Genomic DNA, 12,890 nt, shown 5'->3' with positions numbered 1-12,890 from the left:
TCTTTACAGGTTCTCTGGTTCTCTTTAAGCACACACAGGGGTTTATTGAAATGATAAGCAGCAGGTTAAAGATCCTATATGACTATTTGAAGAACAGAGGATGAAAACAGCAGTCAAACAAGGCAAGCTAAGCCACTCTTCCTTGGAGTGCTGAGAGACAGGAAGCTAGAGTATATCAACAAGACAAGCTATGCAGCACTACACATGTTTACACAAGTGTATATTTCCAATAAGTACCATAGCCTGAAAAAAAACATAAACACACAACATAAACACAACAAAACACAACTTTAATTAGAAAATATTTCCCCAATTTCTTCCCAAATCTATACAAAATATTTGCACCAAATAAGAGTTGTTAGTCTGTAATATATACAGTGCATCACCTCCTGTCACACTAGCTGTTAATGAGGTGGTCTAATATAACAAAATAAGCTGAATACAATTAATAATTCATCAGAGCCTATGTTCAGTTCTACAAGGAAATATAGCTATACATTTAGATGCACATTCAGACCCAAGTCCTTTACCAAAAATGTTTTTGAGTAAAAAACAACAACACATTCTTCACACTGCAGCAAAGCAATCTTCTCAAACCTGAATAAATTCGATGCATATTGTATGATCTATGCCTACAATTTGTTATTACTGACTTCAATTTAATGGAAGAGGTTTTAATCTGTCTTTGAAGTCCTTTTCCACTGACACACTCATCCTCTGCTTTAGTGACGCACACAGGTCAAAAATATTATCGCCTGTATTATCTGACAGACTCCATCCTGCTCCACTCACTCATATTTATAGAGGCCATATCGCTTAAATTACACCAATATAGAAACGAATATAAAATGCTACTGAACATGAAACAAGTTGAGCACAGCCTGAGCCTGCTAAACTAAATATTGACTGAACATAAATATTGATAGGGGACCAGAGTAAAAGGGCAAGCCAACTATGAATAATGAGTTGTTGTTTATAGTCTTGACACAATGATTAAATCCTTGTTTGCTGTGTAACCTTTCATGCCACTCTGCAGCGAAGCACAAAAAACTCCACTGCTCAAATCAAAGCCCTACCGTAGCCTAAAGCCTACAACCATTCACATCATAACTGCATGTTGATTTTTAGAGCTATCAGACAGTGGCAAGACTTGAACCACCCGCGATGCCAGGCGTTCCTTTTAACTGGCCTCTCTGAGCCACCTAATAGCAGTCCTAACAGGGTCCTAGGAATTTAATGAGATCTTTTATTACATTTCAGCTTTAACATCAGCATGCCTGCCAGCTAGTAATAACCCTGTACTTGGCTGCTGCTCTTAAGCACTCTCATTTGTTGGTTAATGTATACATTCACCGGCGTTGTTGTTCCCATATGAACTCAATGTATAGCAGGTAGTGACTGGTCGTAAGGCAGGCACATTAGGGGAAGAGACTAAACAAAAGTATCCACCAAAAACCAAACAGCATTGCATTCCATAACACACTGTATCAGGGGAACCCGTTATGACATCAAGTGATTTCTGACACCTTATCGATCACAGCTGTAGTAAACGCCTCAAATCCCACATTTCTCGCCTGCATCACATCTCACATCTCACACCTGAGACCCAGAGACAACATATACAGGTGTCAACCAAGCAAACCAATTAAAAGACCAACCAAACACAAAATGTGACACAAGCCTTCATTGGTGGCTACTTCTCATAGGTGTGAACTGGTTATGTAATGGCTACAACGCATGTGTACAGTAGTGTTAATTCAACACACAGATAGAGTTGAATCTTTTGTAGTGATCTCTAGAGGCATTTTCTATCAACAGGGTTGTGGTAGGGATATAGAGTTCTCATCTCCACCAGCTAAAGTCATCACTCACATAATGGAGACACAGCACTTCATGACATCTCTAGTCCAGTTTCAACCACTAGTAGAGCCACTACATCTCCACGCCCTTACACACAACATTATAAAATGACAACCAGAGTGTGTGTGTGTGTGTGTGTGTGTGTGTGTGTGTGTGTGTGTGTGTGTGTGTGTGTGTAAAACAGGTTAGTGATACAGGAGTCATAGGAGTCCCTCCATTCTGTTCTGCTCTCCAGGTAGAGATTCCTTCCTGCAATAAGAAGGTTTGGCCCGAGAGCATCCCCATTGGAGCTGAGATTGAGAGAGGAGAAAACTGAGCAAGGGAGGGACTGAGGGAGAGCCTCTTCTGCCCTGAGTGGTTGTTGGTTGAGTGTGGCCCCATAGGTAGGCGGGTCCCCAGGCCCTCAGATCACCCCAAACTCCATGAGAGACTTGAGGAGCACCGTGTCCTTGACGTCACTGAACACTTTGCGGATGTTGTTGGTGTCGGTGGCGCAGGTGAAGTGGGGGTACAGCGTCTTGCTATCTTCCTTCTTGTCCCGGCTGTGAGCCTGCTGCTCATACATCTTCTGGATGTACTTCATAGCATCCTGAGCGTCACGTCGCTTTCCTTCATGTGTGGGGTGAGGAGGACAAGGGACAGGAAAGAGATGGAGACAACCACAGCAAAGGAGGAGAGTGAGAGAAGGGAGAGAAGAGGTCAGGAGACATGAGAATATGGTAGAGAAAAATGGGAGGCCATTAGAAACAAAAATTACAAGCAAAACATATTGAATGATTTTCATGTAGTATTGCAGCCATCACACAATGTTACCATTTAGCAAAACGTTTAAATGGCAACTGTACATCTAACGGCCAATATGAATGAATCTATACTAATAATTTCAGACTTTATGAAGGAAAGAACAATGTCTCCCCAACCCCCCACCACAGATGCCTGGAGTGATAGCTTAGTGATGCAAAGAGCAGGGTATTTATGGTTGCCATGAGCAACAGGCCAGGGGAGACAGGGTGCGCGGAGCTGATGTGTAGGTAGGTGGGGAAGCTCTAGAGAGGCTCTGCTACCTTCCTTCCACATCAGTGAAGGCACATTGTTAGTAAACTATGTACCCACGCCATACACCTGGAAGTAACATGAAATCAATCACACATTCAACATTTGCTGAAACAAGAATAAATGGTACTCAAAAAACATTATGGTTTTGCTATAGCCAGCATGGTTATGTATTCATGTGAGAACTCACCCTAAGAAATGGAAACCTCATTAGGTTTGAAATTACTTTCTAAAATGAGGTCTTTGTTATTCCAACCAGAAGCAACAGTTAGCTACATCTCTAATGGTTTGAGAAAGAAAAATGAAACACCAAAGGATGTGGCTCGATAGGTTTACATCCATCATCACACGGCCTATTATCTACCAGCTTAATGTGATGGGATGTGTGTGTGTGTGAGAGAAAGAGAGAGAGAGAGTGTGTGTGTGTGTGTGTGTGTGTGTGTGTGTGTGTGTGTGTGTGTGTGTGTGTGTGTGTGTGTGTGTGTGTGTGTGTGTGTGTGTGTGTGTGTGTGTGTGTGTGTGTGTGTGTGTGTGTGTGTGTGTGTGTGTGTGTGTGTGTGTGTGTGTGTGTGTGTGTGTGTGTGTGTGTGTGTGTGCGTGTGTGTGTAGAGCTACCTGTGAACCCTGGGAAGTACTTCTGCAGGTCGGATGCCTGGATCTTGTCAGCCAGGATATCTGTCTTGTTGAGAAAGAGGATGATGGAGGTGTTGAGGAACCAGGGGGAGTGGATGGTGGTGTAGAACAAAGCCAAGCTCTCATCCATACGCTTCTGCTGGGGGGGAGTGGGGATGAGGGGGAGAGGGGAGAGAGAGGGGGAGAGAATGGGGAGAGGGAGTGAAGGGTGAGAGGAGAGGGGAGAAAAGGGAGAGATGGGGACAGGGTCACAATGGAGGTTAATGAATTCAGAGGGAGACTAAAAAGTGTCCAGGAAAGATAAGCGGCTTAGTGAGCCTTGGTCAAGAGGGAGGGTTGAAGAGATTGCGGTAAGGCAGCAGGTTTTGATAGGCAACAGTAAGACCTGTTGGCAATGGCCAGAAAAAAACTCTGGAGAGAATCTTGACTTACATTGACTGACTGACTGTTTGACTGACTTGACTGACTGAAAGACAGACAGACAGAAAGACAGACAAGCAAGACAGACAGGCCAGACAGACAAGCCAGCCAGCCAGACAACCAGACACACAAGCCAGCCAGCCCGACAGATAGACAGACGCTCACATCAGTCTCTCTCTCCTCCAGGACCTGGTCGTACTCGCTGAGGGAAGCCAGGAAAATGAGGGACGTCACATCCTGAAAACAATGGATCCACTTTCTCCTCTCTGACTTCTGTCCACCCACATCCACAATCCTACCCGGAGAGAGAGAGAAAATGATAAAACACGTTAGAGCATCTTTTAACACGTACGCACGCACACACACACACACACACACACACACTGTTTTGCCCTTTAATCAATAAGGTGTTTGTGATGCCACGCATGGCAGGGGCCTTGTCTTGGTGAGGCAGCTGGTCAGAGTTGTTAATGAGCTGCAGGCTCCGGACCAGGGACCGTTGCTGCAGGAGTGTCTGTACTCTATGGAGGTGTAGCTAACACTGTGAGAGAGGCTGTCATATCCTCCAGTGTATACACAGACTCCTCTCTTCTCTCTCCTGCTGTCACACATCAAACCTGGTTCAGTTTCCAAGTCCCCATGCAAATGAGCTCTAAAAAAGGCCGGAATTTATACCTCACCATTTCTATCCCACTGTATCCTGCCTGCCTGATTACAGAGACAAATTACAGTCCAACCTTTCACAACAGAGGAGGAGAAAAACGCCACACCTGAACATAGCTGGAACTTTCATGTTAATAATACAAAGGTCTCTTAAGAAACAATTGCATGGACATGTTCAAAAGCACAAAAAGAAATGAGTGAGTTCTCAGGACGTTTCTGTATAATGCCAATTGTGATTGTATGTGATTGTAATTACACCGTGTCCAAAGCAGCCAAGGGTCGAGTCAGACAATATCTCTGAAAGAAAGCTTATAGTCTACTCCTAGAGTTGGGACGATAAACTGAAAGAAAGCCTATAGTCTACTCCTAGAGTTGGGACGATAAACTGAAAGAAAGCCTATAGTCTACTCCTAGAGTTGGGACGATAAACTGAAAGAAAGCCTATAGTCTACTCCTAGAGTTGGGACGATAAACTGAAAGAAAGCCTATAGTCTACTCCTAGAGTTGGGACGATAAACTGAAAAATGGCCGTCACCGACACTGACACTCCTCTTACTGAAGCAATTTTGCTAATGTGGTCATTTTTGTGATGAGGCTATACAATGTTCCTGCAGATTTTTGGGTTCTCAAAACCATTATTTGGTCAACAGTAATGGATGAATTCAACAGAAAGCATGAATCTGCTTTCTGCAATGACAGTATCTGCCCTATTCCTATCTGCCGATGCTGGCTCTCAGCTCTACTCCCACCTTTGCTCACAGAGTGAAGAGAGAGATGCATTCTGACAAGCACATGGATACACGACTGTTGAGCAACATTTCAATGTAGTTTTTGTAATGTAGTTTTTAAAACAACTACAGTAAATGTAGTTGAATAGAGGGGAAACACCGCTTTCTGTGAGTATAACAATTATTTCTCAACACTCAATATTGAGGAAATTATAGCACTTTACAAACGGATTATGTTGCATTTGCGGTATTGAATAGATCAAGTAGCCTATAAAAGCTTAATCAATTATATGACTATCTAATAAAAATATCATATTCAGATTTAGTTATTTAGCTAAGGTGTTTGAGTTTCCACTTCCTCAGGTTATTTATGTAGAATAGGCTATAGCCTAAAGGCCAATATGCACAGAAATGCATCATTCTGGATGCTATTTTGACATGTTGCACAGAATATCAACCATGAATTCCCTTAACATGTTAGATAAAATATCAAACTTCTTTATTTTCTTACTTCTTAATGGCACTGGAAGAAGTAAGTCTAGAGCCCTGCCACTAATGGAAAGTAACTGTGCATGAACAAAAAATATATATATATATACAGTGCATTTGAATTCAGACCCTTTGCTCTGAGACTCGAAATTGAGCTCAGGTGCAACCTGTTTCCATTGATCATCCTTGAGATGTTTCTACAAGTTGATTGGAGTCCAGCTGTGGTAAATTAAATTGATTGGACATGATTTGGAAAGGCACAAACCTGTCTACATAAGGTCCCACAGTTGACAGTGCATGTCAGAGCAAAAACCAAGCCATGAGGTCGAAGGTATTGTCCGTAGAGCTCCGAGACAGGATTGTGTCAAGGAACAGATCTGGGGAACGGTACCAAAAAATGTTTCCAGCATTGAAGATCCCCAAGAACACAGTGGCCTCCCTCTTTCTTAAATGGAAGAAGTTTGGAGCCACCAAGACTCTTCCAGAGCTGGCCGCCCGGCCAAACTGAGCAATTGGGGGGAAAGGCCTTGGTCAGGGAGGTGACAAAGAACCCGATGGTCACTCTGACAGTGCTCCAGAGTTTCTCTGTGGAGATGGGGGAACCTTCCAGAAGGACAACCATCTCTGCAGCACTCCACCAATCAGGCCTTTATGGTAGAGTGGCCAGACGGAAGCCACTCCTCAGTAAAAGGCACATGACAGCCAGCTAGGCTGATTATCTGGTCTGATGAAACCAGAAGTGAACTATTTGACCTGAATGCCAAGCGTCACGTCTGGAGGAAACCTGGCACCAACCCTACGGTGAAGCATGGTGGAGGCAGCATCATGCTGTGAGGATGTTTTTCAGCGGCAGGGAGACTAGTCAGGGTCGAGGGAAAGATGAGCGCAACAAAGTGCAGAGAGATCCTTGATGAAAACCTGCTCCAGAGGGCTCAGGAGCTCAGACTGGGTGAAGGTTCACCCTCCAATACAACAACGACCCTAAGCACACAGCCAAGACAACGCAGGAGGGGCTTCGGGACAAGTCTCTGAATGTCTTTGAGTGGCCCAGCCAGAGCCCGGACTTAAACCCGATTGAACATCACTGGAGAGGCCTGAAAATAGCTGTGCAGCGACACTCCCCACCCAACCTGTCAAAGCTTGAGAGGATCTGCAGAGAAGAACTCCCCAAATATAGGTGTGGCAAGCTTGTAGCATCATACCCAAGAAGACTCGAGGATGTAATCGCTGACAAAGGTGCTTCAACAAAGTACTGAGTAAAGGGTCTGAATACTTATGTAAGTGTGAAATTTAAAATGTGTATTTTTAATACATTTGCAAACATTTCTAAAAACCTGGTTTTGCTTTGTTTTTGTCGTATTTTGTGTAGCTTGATGAGGGAAAAAAACGATTGAATCCGTTTTTAGAAAAAGGCTAACGTAACTGTCACGTTCTGACCTTAGTTCCTTTGATGTCTTTGTTTTAGTATGGTCAGGGCGTGAGTTGGTTGGGCAGTCTATGTTCTATTTTCTGTTTCGTATCTGTACCAGACAGAACTGTTTCGGTTTCACTTCGTTGGTTTTGTATTTTAGTGTTCTGAGTTCTATTAAAGAATATGAAGACTTACCACGCTGCGCATTGGTCCTCACCTTCTTCCACCACAGACAACCGTTACAGTAACAAAACGTGGACAAAGTCAAAGGGTCTGAATACCTTCCAAATGCACTGTAAATATTGTGGATTTGTCATTATTAAGCTAAATGGGTCAATATATAATGATATGACTTTTTGTCTAAATTTCCCAACTCTATGTAGTCCAGAATTTCATCAGCAGCAATGCTGTTCTATTAGTTCCCTTGAGATTATGAGTCCTAGGTGAGTGATATGAGTGAGAGTGTGGCCACCTGAGTGTGATGGTCTTTACGGTGAAGGAGTAGTCATGGATGCCAGTGGTGGGGAATCGTACCCGCAGCACGTCCTGAGCAGTGGGGATGTAGTCTGGGGCAGATATGCGGTCCAGATTGGTCATGTAACTGAAAAGGACAGAAAAACAGAAAGAAAGAGAGAGCATGTTAAAACTGTGAAATAATTAAATTGCCCGTGGTAATGGCAGTAGCAAGTTAATTCTATCTATCATGTTCTTTATATGATACATGTAATATGAACGGTATGCAACAACAATCAACACAAATGTAGTTTTGCAGAATGAATTGAGCTGGGAAATTAGACAAAGGGAAAATGAGTCTTTACCACTGTGTTGGGATTATTGTTTTCAAGGCTTTTGTTGATACACCTTGTCATTAATTGGATGTTGACTGACTATGTGCATGTTTCTTATTATACTGACGCAGAGCTAGCTGAGTAAATACTGAGAGAGCAGAGAGAAGGAGAGAGAGGACACACGGGCGAGACAGGTATGGACAGATACGGGAGGAACACATAGCAGTCCAACAGTATTGCAGTGATTGAGATGAGTCGTTTCCATTCATTTTCTGTAATGTGACGCATTAGCTACTCTGATGTCAACTTGTTGACTTTGTAGAAATTTGAACTTTATTAGTAAATTCATTCTAAAAGGAAACTAAACTTTGCTATCCGCTTTCAAGAATGGGTGGAAAGTGGGAAACGATCCTCATTGTGGCTGTGTATTTTATAACATGAAATCAAATGAATGGTGCCTGATAAGATGGTGGTTTTGTGGCTTCAACATGGCTGAGATCTTGATGTGTATTTATTTGTGAACTAGCCCCCTCCAATGGACACCATGGATTTTGCAGTTGATAAGGACAGTGTACAATGTACAGTGCTGTACAATGGGGACAAAGTGTTGTGAATGAAACAACATTTATATTTCATTGTTTTTGATTATTCAAGTATAACATTTTATATTTACATACTTACATTTTACCAAGGAAGCAAAAAACATCTACTGAAAAAACTTTGCAAATATTTTACTTGGGGCAAATGCTTAGTGAATATGTTCCATGGAGACAGAGATGGAGAGAGACAGAGAGCGAGAGAGATAGAGATAAAGACAGAGAGCGATAGAGAGAGAGAGACTGGTGGTACTCACTACTCTGTGGAGTCCAGCAACTGATACTCGCTGCGGCGGCTGTAGCAGACCCGGAGGCCTGGGTCGGCCCATAGATGGCGGATAGCGTCCACAAAGCCACGGTCCAGCTGGATGACCTGCACTGTGTCCACATCCTGCACCCACCTGGCATACATCTGAAGGCAGAAGGAGGGGCTTTAATTGGTTCTAATGTCTGATCCACAGGCGTCAAAGAAAAATCTGTGAAAGCCTCCAATCAAAAACACAGAAACCACATGTGTATAATGTGTTTTGTTTTGGTAAATAGATGCTACAGAGGTTGCCTTTCACTAATGGTTAAAGGTCAGTTTGATTGAACAGTATGTATGGTATGCCACCAGACCCTAACCTCATTCTCTGGGTAGGCATAGGGCAGTCTGAGGGTGATCATGGCCCGGGTCATAGCTTTCACAGCCGTGAAGATGTTCTGGTAGATGAGCTTGGCAAAGTCCTGTCTTTCCTCCTCAGAGAAGCCTCTTCCATGGATGATCCTCATCTGTCGGATGAAGGTGGTTTTCCCACTCTCCCCTGTGCCTGAGGACACATAGCCCAGCGGAGAGTCAGAACACTTCTCTAAGGATGTTTTACATTTTTTATTAAACAATGCAATGTTACAATACGTGTTGATCCGCTGAAGAGTCAGAGACATCATTACACAATGAGCATTCGGCAACTCATCAAAACCTCACACATGCTTTCAAGTGTTACCAGCCATCTGCCTAGTGACAAACCTACTATGAGAGGATACAGTCCTCAGGTAAAAACCTCAGAGGAATGCATAGTTAACCTTAAAGTAAAACTTTCAGGAAGTTGACAGGTTTGACAGATGTAGGCCACCATCAAGTCAGGATGATAGTTTACTGTAATTAATTGGTTATGACACAGTTATTACACACATTTGACTTGTCCTGTCCTGCATCTAGGGCTCGGTTCTAGGCCCTCTCCTCTTCTCTCTATACAACAAGTCACTCGGCTCTATCATATCTTCACATGGTCTCTCCTATCATTGCTATGCAGATGACACTCAACTATTTTTCTGCTACCCCCTTCTGACACCCAGGTGGTGACACACATCTCTGCGTGTCTGGCAGATATCTCAGCTTGGATGTCAGCCCACCACCACAATGGAAATAATCTGTTCATCTTTATTGTGTTATCCTTGATGATTTTCTTAAATTGTATGTGGAGGTGTCACCTGCTGGAGCGCCCTTATGTTTGGATTTTACAAACTGTCAAATAAATACAATCACTCATTCACCTCAAGCTCAACCTCAGAGCTGCCCTCCTCCCACGGGAAGGCCTGCCTGCTCAAAGACCTCTCCATCACGGTTGGCAACTCCACAGTGTCGCCCTCCCAGAGTGCAAAGAACCTCGGCGTGACCCTTGACAACACCCTGTTATACTCTGCAAACATCAAAGCAGTAACTCGCTCCTGCAGGTCCATGCTCTACAACATCCGTAAGGTATGACCCTCCCTCACACAGGAAGCAGTGCAGGTCCTAATGCAGGCTCTTGTCATCTCCTGTCTGGACTACTGCAACTCGCTGTTGGCTGGGCTCCCCGCTTGTGAGGTCCAGACTGGGAATTTAGCCAGGACACCGGGGTAAACACCCCTACTTTTACGATAAGTGCCATGGGACCACAGAGCGTCAGGTCACCCGTTTAATGTCCCATTCGAAAGACGGCACCCTACATAGTGCAATGCCCCCAATCACTGCCCTGGCGCATTCAGATCTTTTTTTAGACCAGAGTGCCTCTTATTGTGCCTCATACCCCCTTTTATTTCCCTTTCGTCAAATTATTGAGTTTTTATTTGACAGAGTAGGCTATTTTGTACAGAATTTCAGGACCACATCTATCTCATTCTTCACATGTCAACACATGCTTAACATATTTGTCTTTCCTTAGTAATGGCAGAAAATAGGCCCTAGACTTAGAGAGGTGTATACCTCCTGCATTCCTCACCTGCTACATTTATTTTACACTCCCAGTCCAGGTGTCCTGAAATAATAAATGTCATTGCATCTTTCTAAAAATATGAATGTTCGTTTTTGGCTTTGCATCTTTCTCAAAGATTTAGTTTTTTTTGTTGTTGAATGCATCATCTTGTTGGTTTAAACTGGGTGAAAAGTCAGTCATTGCCCATTCTGGACACTTTCAGCTGGCTTATATTCCATATGGATTTTTGTCTGTTGCTATTCAATAAAAATAAGTTAATAAACCCAAGAGTGAAGGAAGAAAAAACTAAATGTGTGTAGGCTATAATAAACATAGCCTAGTGCATTTAAAGTCGGGAGACAGAAGATGGAGCTACTGACCGAGTAAAAGAACTTTGATTTCTTTGCGTTCTCTGTTCTTCTGCTGTCGGAGAATCTTCTGAATCTCCTTGTCAATAGCAATGCTCCTCCTCTCTTCATCGTCCAGGCAACAAACCCAGGTCCGACGGCACCATTTCCAGCATGCCATGTCGAACTCACTCAAATAGGTAGAATTGTTTATAAATTAGTATAATATACATCTCATGCTTAGCAATACTGTAATTCTCAGAAAGTGTTTTTTAGAATTAGCCTATGTTTTAAAAGAAGGTATTTTGATGTTGTCAGACAAAGCACTAAATACATTTCCCGAGCAGTGTGTATTTTTTTTTCAGAATCAAAAACGGGATCATTGCATAATGTCCAATAATTGCACCGACACATTTTACTGGTTATTTATATAATTGAAAGACAAATTAGTGTCAAAAACACAAATGGCTGACATAATCATTTTACTCGCCTTTTTTTTATGAATGGTAATTAAATAATAATTAGGGGACTTTTCTGCCAGAAAACCATGAAAATTCCGGTCACGAACAAACAAAGAAGTTATTAAAAACAAATAGGTAGTATATCGTTTTATCAAAAAGATTTACCTTCAATGTGTCACACCTCTTGTAAAGCAAACACATCAGACTTTCGTTGCGCGTGATCCATTCTCCCCGTGTTCCTATAATATTTTGTTTAACTGTATGAAAGTTTCGTTGAAGCACAGCAGAGTATTTCCCAGTTTCAATAACAGTTTGTCTCAAACATAAGCAGATCCTTGTTTAAGTCTACTACAGTACGTGTTCGGTAGAATATGCAGGGTATGTAGCTTGGTGAAAACACCTCTCAGTCAATGGAATGCGCCTTGAGTGACATGGACTACCTCACTGCAGATAAAGTTTCGACAGAGGTTCATCCCTCACTCAGTCTGCCACAGTCCCATGAGAATGTTAAATGTATGAAGTGAATGGAAAAAGTCCCGTCCTCATCTGTCAGGGATGTATAAACATCCTTTCAGACTTGTGGAGTAAGTTACTCATATTTTTGCTATACCAAACGAATATTTCATAACTCACAAGTGTCAATAGACATAGATTAATCATTCTAAAAGTGTTTTTGGTGTGAGATGAATGGCATAACAGGTAGGTTATTTGTCACTCCTCTCCCGCCAGCATTCTGTATGTCAATCTTTTGTCTCAGCAGGCAGAACCGGTTTTACACAGGGATTTCATGCACTCTTCACTAGGTCTCAGATATTAGGATTGCCTGAGCGCCACATTGCCATGGGAACAAGGTGAGGTGAGCCACTGCTGAGAAAGGGAGGGGGAGTAAGAGAGATATGGTGAGGGGGTGGGGACTGACGGTAACAGGAAAGTCCCCTTCCTTCTGCCAAATACAAGAAATGAGGTGCCAATTGTGATAACACAAAAGGCAGGGAAGAGTGCACGGAAGAAGCAACTCAAGAGGGAACTCAGCTCAGGCAGTATGAGCTACGGCCCAGGGGAGCTACCCAACCTATCCCCCCTATCTGTGGAAAATGGAATGAGGTAGCCAATATTTCTCATAAAACAAGGCATTATAAATGATTCATCACAGAACAATTGTAATCTGTTATTTCAATTTCATGGATTTTGCACCTGCCTCTATCTGCAATCTATGTTGCTATTGTAT

General features: G+C 42.8%; 1 protein-coding gene across 6 annotated transcripts; it reads right to left on the bottom strand.

Moving 5' to 3' along the window:
* Positions 1 to 278: 278 nt before the first annotated feature.
* On the bottom strand, positions 279 to 12,455 carry LOC110524331 (guanine nucleotide-binding protein subunit alpha-14). 6 transcript variants are annotated; one of them, XM_090235586.1, is made up of 8 exons: positions 11,828 to 12,455; positions 11,235 to 11,392; positions 9,266 to 9,450; positions 8,899 to 9,053; positions 7,730 to 7,858; positions 4,132 to 4,261; positions 3,529 to 3,682; positions 279 to 2,469 (listed from the first exon to the last, which is right to left on the bottom strand). In XM_090235586.1, exons 2-8 carry the CDS (start codon positions 11,380 to 11,382, stop codon positions 2,264 to 2,266), a joined length of 1,107 nt encoding a protein of 368 aa, XP_090091712.1. In that variant the 5' UTR covers positions 11,383 to 11,392; positions 11,828 to 12,455; the 3' UTR covers positions 279 to 2,263. The 6 variants fall into 6 exon arrangements, with proteins under 6 accessions (XP_090091712.1, XP_036833979.1, XP_036833978.2 ...); XM_036978084.2 differs by having other exon boundaries at positions 3,529 to 3,685; positions 11,828 to 12,390; XM_036978083.2 differs by having other exon boundaries at positions 3,529 to 3,685; positions 11,235 to 11,388; positions 11,828 to 12,240.
* Positions 12,456 to 12,890: the final 435 nt, after the last annotated feature.

This window comes from Oncorhynchus mykiss, chromosome 5 (assembly GCF_057628025.1).
Source record: "Oncorhynchus mykiss isolate SJ-2025 chromosome 5, ASM5762802v1, whole genome shotgun sequence".
NCBI classification, from domain to species: domain Eukaryota; kingdom Metazoa; phylum Chordata; class Actinopteri; order Salmoniformes; family Salmonidae; genus Oncorhynchus; species Oncorhynchus mykiss.
The sequence above is the reverse complement of the archived record's forward strand: the minus strand, read 5'-3'. Positions and strand labels throughout refer to the sequence as shown.